Here is an 8,558-nt window from a genome sequence, read left to right as displayed (position 1 = left end):
AAGGTGGGCTTTATACCGCAAAAGGTTCTGCGTCTGGACCAGGAATGTCTTAACGTAATAATTTACATCGAATTCAGATTTTGTACAGTGAAAAGAATGCCAGTTATCTGTGTAACCTACAACAGGCACAGAAACAGTAGGATAAGTCGTGTTGATATTTTACGGTGAATTTTCCCCTAGTACTTACGGATATCATAGTTCTAAGAAAACCAGAACTACATTTATTCTTGTTAAAGATGTGTCAGGACCATAGACTATTTACTCATGACTTCATTTTAAAAGACAGTCTCAACTGGAATTTACCCATTTCTTCTGAGATTTTTTTCAACGACACTGTTTGCTCTTTAACTTCTTTTCTCTAGGCGGTAAGAAACATGTTTGTGAATAAAGCCACTACCATAAAGTTTACAAGGGGAAAAGTTGAGGCTGGCTCTAGATTACACCTTTATGATTCCACTTTTATATTTTGTTGAAACCCTTTTCGGTAGTTCATTCAGAAATATAAGTCTCTACCAGGTGTTAAGCACGACACTAAGTATGTATAAAATAAGACTAAAACATGGTCTCCCGGCAATGAGGAATTTGCAGTCTGAAGGGGAAAACTAATGGAAAACCACATGACTTGTAACACAAAAGGTGCTTAGGAGGCAACAAGGCTAACAGTTTTACCGCTGTGTTTGAGCTCCTCTCGAGGCTGTATGTTACATTATTTTTAAGTAGAAGGTTGTGATTTGAATTTTTTTTTTTTGAAGCACTTCCACATGGCAAGCTGTCAATAAAAATATTTGCTGAATAACATAACCAGGGTGAAAGTTTAAATTCTCACTGTTCAGTAAGTTGCTATTAAGAATGTGTTTTAAAAGTCTGGAATAATTGGTGAGAACCACATGGCTCCGTTTCGGGTGAACCCTGTAGAAAAGAAAAAAGAAAAAAAAAGAAAAAATCTGTTTCCGCCCGGTTTCGAACCGGGGACCTTTCGCGTGTTAGGCGAACGTGATAACCACTACACTACGGAAACTCGGCTGGGTGCTGTGGTTCAGAAAGTCCTTCATATGAAGTAGTAATTTGGAGTTCACAGGCACGTAATGTTGAGATAGCTTTTAACAGGAAAAATAAAACAAAACAATCAGAAAAGGAAAATAACTAAATGTTTAATTGTATAGTGCTGAAACTATTCTAAAAGTTGGAATTTGCATGCACTTTTTTTCAGACTCTTAGGTACCGCTGCAGAAACCAGGCACTCGCTCCTTGCCCTTCCTTTGAGTAACACTTCTGTGGGAAAGAAATGTTTTATTTCGTATCCTTTCCTGGAGAGACGTTGCTCAGAAGGCAGGGTGTAGTGCGGGGCTTCAGTGGCCTCCCTCTTCTTGCAGAGGCTTGCAGCACCAAGTGCCACGGCTGTTACTTAGGTGACCCTTTCAACCTCTGGTGGAGAGACAAGTAAATAGCTTTTGAAATTTCCTCCCCTGCTTTCAGAGACCAACCAGAGGTTCGAACTTGCTGAGGTGTTTTTAAATGCTCTACATAGTGTGTAAAATTGAGGGGGTAAAAAATCAGACACCAAAGATGCACTTTTTGGCACACAATGTACTTAAATTTTTCTAAACCTAAACTTCATAGGACCTAAGGAATATCACTTTTCTTGCAAAGAGGCAGACACATCCTTATGCCTAAAAATCACGTCTTTTTTTTTTTTTTTTTAAGTTTTTATTTATTTTGAGAGAGAGAGACAACAGAGTGGTGGAGAGGCAAGAGGCAGAGAAAGAAGGAGAGAGAGAGAGAATCCCAAGTAGACTCTGCACAGTTAGTGCAGAGCCGGATGCGGGGCTCCAACTCAGGAAACCGTGAGACCATTACCTGTATTTTTTAGGAAATAGGAATGACCTTCATATTACATGGGGGATAACCAGATGAGATTGCTAAAAATCAATCAATCCAAAAAAGTGAGCTTCTACCATTTTGGTTTTGACTACATTTTGCTTAGAAACTGCAGGAAAGAAGCGCAACAAAGTATTTGCCTGGTGTATAGAAACAATAATAAAAGTATATAAAGCCCACTTTAAATCCTAGCATTCTTTCCTTTGTGTTTTCAAAAGTTGACAAGGGTTTCCAGAAGCACAAACCGGGCGTCTTCTGTGACAACTTTCTCTAGTCAAATCTTCCCACCTTTTCCTAGGTTCAAGGGCACATTCTAGAACTTTCAACATGCCCATGGACAGGCACATTAACCAGAATTCAAAGGCTTTGGAAAAGAAAACTTTTTATGACTCATCGAGGTATTGGGGAAGGCCCCTTGTGAAGGGTTAGATTTATATCATTAGTGAAGAAAGTTGGGTTTTCCTGATATTGGTATCCCGGGATTCCAGGGGGTGGCAAGTGACCCAGCCCCTGTGAGATGCAGTCGGGGGGTGGGGGGGGGGGGGGCGCAGCACTTTGGAGGGTCAATGGGCCTGGGCTCTCCAGGGCACGCCTGCCAGGCGCAGGCCCCGTGGTCAGGCCAGCGCTTCTGTGACGCGACGTTCCAGGCCGTAGGCCTTCTGGCGCTGCCCAAGGGCCCGCGCTGGCACTTTCGCTCCCTAGCGTAGCCCGCAGCCAGGGCAGCCGGAGCAGCCAGGCGATAGGAGGAGGAGGCGGCAGCATGAGCTACTACTACCAGCTACCAGTGGTGATCGACAACGGCTCAGGAGTGATTAAGGCGGGCCTGGCTGGGTCGCGGGAGCCCCAGTTCGTCTACCCCAACATTATCGGCCGGGCCAAAGGACAGGGCTGGGTAGCGGAGGGCGCGCTGGAAACGTGTGTAGGTGACCAAGCGCAGGAACGGAGAAACTCGTTGTCCATCAGGTACCGTCTTCTCACAGCGGGCAGGACCCTAGTGGAGCGGAAAGAGGGAGGGTCTAGATGAGGGGCATAAGGGTGAGAGAACAAGGAAGACAGGAACAGGAAGTTTCAACCCGCTGGTGCAGGCCACAAATCTCTGAGGGTACCAGACATCTAAAGGGTTAGCATTACTTGCTCTTCGTATGTAAACAGATCTGTTCAAATGTATAAATAAAGTCACCGTTCATAATGTACAAGTTTATTTAAGGATGTCACTTTCTCCCTGTGGGTTATTTTCTTCAATTAATTGATATTAAAACTGTACTATTATGTAAAGATTTCCCAATTTTTAAACTTCGTTTAAAGTTTATTTATTTTGAGAGAGAGGGAGCAGGGGAGGGGCAGAAAGAGAGAGGGAGAGAGGGAATCCCAAGCAGGATCTGCCTAGAGCTTGGGACTTGATCCCACCAACTGGGAATTCCTGACCTGAGCAAAGATCAAGAGTCAGATGCTTAACTGACTTAACCCAGCCAGGTGCTCCAAAGACTTCCCAAATTTTTTTTGTTTTTTTAAAGATTCTTTGTCTTCCAAAGCGGGGACAAATGGAAAGCAACAAAAATTGCAGAGGAAGTCAGCTATGCAAACTTTTGCTGGCAGTTACCTTCTCTAACTGGCTGTGACAGTCACTGCCCACAAAGGGTACTGGTAATAAGTATGGGGATTAACCCAGGTTTGAAGAGAGTAGGTGCTGAAAAAATTAAAAGCTGCCACTAAAAAAAAAAAAAAAAAGCTGTCACTTTTCTTACTGCTTTTCCTACAGCTACCCAGTGGAACGTGGTCTCATTACTTCCTGGGGGGACATGGAGGTCATGTGGAAGCATATCTATGATCATAACCTGAAACTAAAGGCCTGTGATGGCCCAGTCTTGATTACGGAGCCAGCACTGAACCCACTGGCCAACCGGCAACAAATCACTGAAGTGTTTTTTGAGCATCTGGAGGTGCCTGCCTTTTATATGTCCATTCAGGGGGTGCTGGCTCTCTTTGCTGCTGGCTTCACAACTGGTTTTGTGCTGAACTCAGGTGCTGGGGTTACCCAGTGTGTGCCCATCTTTGAGGGTTACTGTCTGCCTCATGGTGTCCAGCAGCTAGATCTGGGAGGCCTTGACCTCACCAACTACCTCATGACACTGTTGAAGGAGCAGGGCATCATGCTGCTTAGTGCTGCAGACAGAAAGATTGTTGCAGACATTAAGGAAACTTCTTGTTATGTGGTAATGAACTACGAAGAGGAAATGGCCAAGAAACGTGATTCTATAGAGAAAGTTTACCAGCTGCCTGATGGGACGATGATCAAGCTCTATGACCAACTCTTTCATTGTCCAGAGGCCCTCTTCTCTCCACGTCTTAGGAACCTTCAGACCCCTGGCATCGATAAGTTGTGTTTCAACAGCATAATGAAATGCGATACAGATCTAAGGAACTCGTTTTTCTCCAATATTATCCTTGCTGGGGGATCAACCTCTTTCCCCGGTTTAGACAAGAGGCTAGTTAAAGGTGTAGCAAATATGGTACCTGCCAATACACCTGTGCAAGTTACAGTTCCCCCAGAAAGGAAACTATCAGTGTGGATGGGAGGCTCTATTCTTGCATCCCTGTCTGCTTTCCAGGACATGTGGATCACTAAGGCAGAATTTAAAGAAGTTGGACCCAACATAGTACATCAAAGATGCTTCTGAATACAGATAAAATGGTTAGAAAAAAATGCTTTGAGTATATGTGACAGAAAACTTTGGATATCATATGTGTCTGAGAGAACAGAAAGTATTTCAGTTGTTGGAATGTCCATGTCTCTTCCATTTCTGTGATGGGTGAAGCAAACAACCTGTTTCTGGAGTAGAACCAAATTAAATGCTAGAGGAAACATTATTCTTGACCTTGAAGTTCTCATCTTTCCCTTGGAAAAATTTGTAGTGCAACATGTGTGCCAACTGGGTGATAGAGATTTAAGTTTGTTGAGGTTTACATAATGAACAAAGCATATTCAAGGCATGCTTAATAGACTGGTTTTATTGAAATAAAGAGCTCACATTGAGCAGACTAAGAGCAATGACTAGGAAAGTAAATGAAGGCCAAGGACTGGAAAGGGAGGCTTTGTGTTACACGTCCTATAGGCAAAGGAGAACAATTAAAGAATGAAAAGAAGGAAACATAGGAAATTAAGATGAATGTGGCAGTGGTTTGGAGAATAAATTGGGCTGGGAAGGCCCTGGAGATTTGGTGATCAGTTAACCAGTTATTAGTCTAGATATAAAGTAGTCAAGTCATAAGACTCAAGATTATAGACAATAGGAATTCAGAAGAAGTAATTACAAAAAAACCCGACAAGTCTTGGTATCTAGCTAGATATGATGGGGGAAGAGTCTGAAATGACCTGGGTTCTTGATAATGATGGCAGTATTCATGTAACTCAAAGTATTTCATATCTGCTCTGTGCAAAGCACTGTGTTAAGCACAATGACTGCTAAAGCAGGAGTGAGATCCTGTCCTTAAGAAGCCAGCAGTCTAGTATAAGAGGTGAGATTTATGCCTTGATTATAATAATACTAGGTAGAAAGTGATTTGGTGTCCTAAGAGAAGCATAAAATGGTCTGGGGGTTCATAAGGAGGAAAATACCTTGAGCTCTCGTGGAAGACTTTCTGGTAGATTTGGCTCTGGGGCTAGATTTGAAAGACAGCTGAAATTTAAACCTAATGTAATGCCCTTTCCTCAGAATTCAGGGGCAGCACATGTGGATTTAGGTCGAGGCTCTACCACCTACCAGCTGCATGAACATTTTGAAGATAAATTTTTCTTATCCATAAAGTGGGGCTGCTAATCCCTGTCTGTCTCACAGGGTCATTGTAAATTTCAAATAGGATAAACTCTGTAAAGATACCTTTTAATTTTATTCTTTTTTGTTTAGTACATAAAACTATGTACTAAAATATAAAGAGAGAGAGACAGAGTGCAAGTGGGAGAGGGGCAGAGGGAGAGAGGGAGACACAGAATTAGAATCAGGCTCCAAGCTCCAAGCTGTCAGCACAGAGACTGATGCGGCTCGAACACACGAACTGGGAGATCATGACCTGAGCCAAAGTCAGACGCCCAACCCAACTGACTGAGCCATCCAGGCGCCCCTAGAAACTTTGCGAATACAATGAAATCTGTTATCTTCTGTTGTAGAATTAGATGCTACTTCAGTCAAAATTCATTGTGTCCTCCAGCGCATTGTTATTTGTTCTTCTATTGACCACTTAATTTATGCAGCCGTATCTTTTAGTTTGCTTGTCTTTCTCCCGCAATAGATACGTTCTTAGAAGATAGGGATTGTGGGATTTCCCTTTTCATCTCTATCCCCTTCCCTGATGCTCTCTATGGTGCACTCCCAGTAGGTATGTAGATATGGAGAATTGACCAAAAGAAAATTCTGGGCAGAGGTAACATTAGGGCAAAGATTCCAAGGTGTAATAATGATGGGCACATTGTACAAGGAGAAGTGGGCCTGAGTCAAGCATTTGTGAAGAGGTGCATTTCATTCCTAGGTACTTCTCTCCCACGTCAGTGATTATAAGGAAAACTAGATTGGATACCGTGTAAAAAATGATTATCTGAGGGCACTGTGAACAGTTGATGCTGCACTCACCAGATTCACAAGCACTGTAGAGAGCATGAACTTATTCTTCAGAATTCTGAAACTGTTTTCTAAAAGAAAATAGAGCTATCTACACATTTATCTAATTTAAACTTCAACATCTCAGGGGGGCCTGGGTGGCTCAGTGGGTTAAGCATCAGATTCTTGCCTTCAGCTCAGGTCATCAGCTCGTGGTTGATAGGTTCAAGCCCAGGATTGGGCTCCATGCTGACGGTGTAGAGTCTGGTTCAGATTCTGTCTCTCCCTCTCTGCCCCTCCTCCTCTTGCTCTCTCTGCCTCTCTCTCAAAAATAAACTTAAAACACAAAGCAAAACTTCAGCATCCCAGAGAGATGAGTGATATGCCCCGATTCGAGAGACCCCCCTGAAAACAAACCACCAGAGTCCAGAGTGAAAGCCAAGCGGCAAGGGTAGTTTATTGCAGGTTCGAACCTGGTGCTCGGCGCACTAGTTGCCGGTGACGCTAAAAGGCCCTGAGCGAGGATCTTCCAGCTTCTTTTATAGACGGGCACAAACAAGTTAGGGATTTTTTTTTGCGGTTACAGAGCTGTTATTGGTTAACATTTAAATTTGAACACTCAGCAGAACTTGATTGGTTCCCGCCTTTTTTTCAAACCACTCAGCAGAACTTGATTGGTTCCCGCCTTTAGGTCAGACCACAACCCGGCGCACCCTGGCTGGTTCTGGGAACGGCAGGGGGGGGGTGGGGGGAGGTCTTTTCTTTGCAGTTGTGAGTACACCTGGTAATTTTTCTCTTAGTCTCTCAATGAGCGAGACGAGCATTATTCCCATTTTACAAATTTAAAAAATTGATATTTAAACAGGTTAAGAGATTTAAGTTTAAAGCGATCCCAAAGTAAATTGCTTGCTACATTAGTCAGGCAAACAATTCTGAACCGTGGTCTGAGGTAGTTAACTCAACAACCTACCTGGAATATTCTGTACTGACTCCAGCCTCTAACATGGGATCATAGATGATCCTTTTCAAGTAATCTAGGGATAAGGAATAAAATGGAAAATCACGTTTATATTTTCCCTGCCCTTAAAATCGTTGGAAACCAACCCCTCTAATATTGTATCTTTCTTTCAGACTGAGGTGTCAATAGCGACAACTCCACAGAATTCACCCAACTGAACATGAATTCTACAATTAGGATCAGCCAGTTATATGTAAAACAATATTATACCATTACAGAAACTTGGTACAATTTACGGTGGATTTTTAACCTAATCATGACACAACATTAAAGCAAAGTCAATGACTGAAAAGCTTTCATTTCCTAATAAAAGGTAAATTCAAATCTTGAATGTTAAGATTAAGAATGAAATAGTTATACTTAATAAAACCCATCCTATGTTCAAGAAGACGTTGCAGAGAGGCCTTCTAAGAAGGGAGCAGGGAAGGAACTCCAAGGCAATCCAACGAGCACAGCCAACCTTCTGGTTTAGCCAAGGCTATCCGGGAATCTATTTTCTTAAAGATCTCTAACAAATGTGACTAGAGGTGAGAATCACTGTCATATTTCCCAGGCCCTAAAATTTTTCTGTGAACTTCATTTTCTTAGGGTGGTCGAGCGCACCGAGGCCGGTCCTTAAGGCAGGTGCACCCGGTCCTTAAGGCAGGGAAAACGGAGCCAGTGCAGTAGGACAAGCTCGTTTTTACTTTCAAAGTACGTCGGGAAATACCTAACGCTTTTCCCAGGAAATGTGGGGGGAGGGGCGCAGCTGTCCTCACGGCCGGAAATAGAGCATTCCAAAAAAAAAAAAGGGGGGTGGGTGGGTGAGGACGGATGTCGCGAGAACCGCGACGGGAGGGCTTTAGCCAATCGGCGCGTACGGCGGCCACTGTCTTTATAGGGAGCCGCGGCGTTTTGCACCTCGGGTTGTGGAGGGTGGGCCTGGGAGGGGAAGCGGTCAGTTTTTGTCTAACCCTAACTGAGAAGGGCGTAGGCGCCGCGCTTTTGTTTCCCGCACGCTGTTTTTTTCGCTGACTTTCAGCGGGCGGAAAAGCCTCGGCCTACCGCCGTCCACCGTACAGTTTGGAGCA

The 8,558-nt window shown here is 43.5% G+C and overlaps 1 protein-coding gene, 1 long non-coding RNA gene and 1 other non-coding gene across 3 annotated transcripts; 1 reads left to right on the top strand and 2 right to left on the bottom strand.

Annotated features, from left to right (window-relative positions):
- Positions 1–945: 945 nt before the first annotated feature.
- Positions 946–1,018, bottom strand: TRNAV-AAC (transfer RNA valine (anticodon AAC)). The gene has a single exon. It is a non-coding gene; the product is annotated as a tRNA-Val (tRNA).
- Positions 1,019–1,841: 823 nt separating this feature from the next.
- Positions 1,842–8,240, bottom strand: LOC147577289 (uncharacterized). The gene is made up of 2 exons (XR_015240112.1): positions 7,441–8,240; positions 1,842–2,869 (listed from the first exon to the last, which is right to left on the bottom strand). It is a non-coding gene; the product is annotated as an uncharacterized LOC147577289 (long non-coding RNA).
- On the top strand, positions 2,519–4,746 carry ACTRT3 (actin related protein T3). Its single transcript, XM_025914053.2, has 2 exons — positions 2,519–2,841; positions 3,638–4,746. Exons 1-2 carry the CDS (start codon positions 2,639–2,641, stop codon positions 4,554–4,556), a joined length of 1,122 nt encoding a protein of 373 aa, XP_025769838.1. The 5' UTR covers positions 2,519–2,638; the 3' UTR covers positions 4,557–4,746.
- Positions 8,241–8,558: the final 318 nt, after the last annotated feature.

The sequence above is a fragment of the Puma concolor genome, chromosome C2 (genome assembly GCF_028749965.1).
Source record: "Puma concolor isolate L17-30 chromosome C2, mPumCon1.1.hap2, whole genome shotgun sequence".
Taxonomy (NCBI): Eukaryota; Metazoa; Chordata; class Mammalia; order Carnivora; family Felidae; genus Puma; species Puma concolor.
Note: the sequence above shows the minus strand (reverse complement) of the source record. Positions and strands in the feature narration are given on the sequence as shown.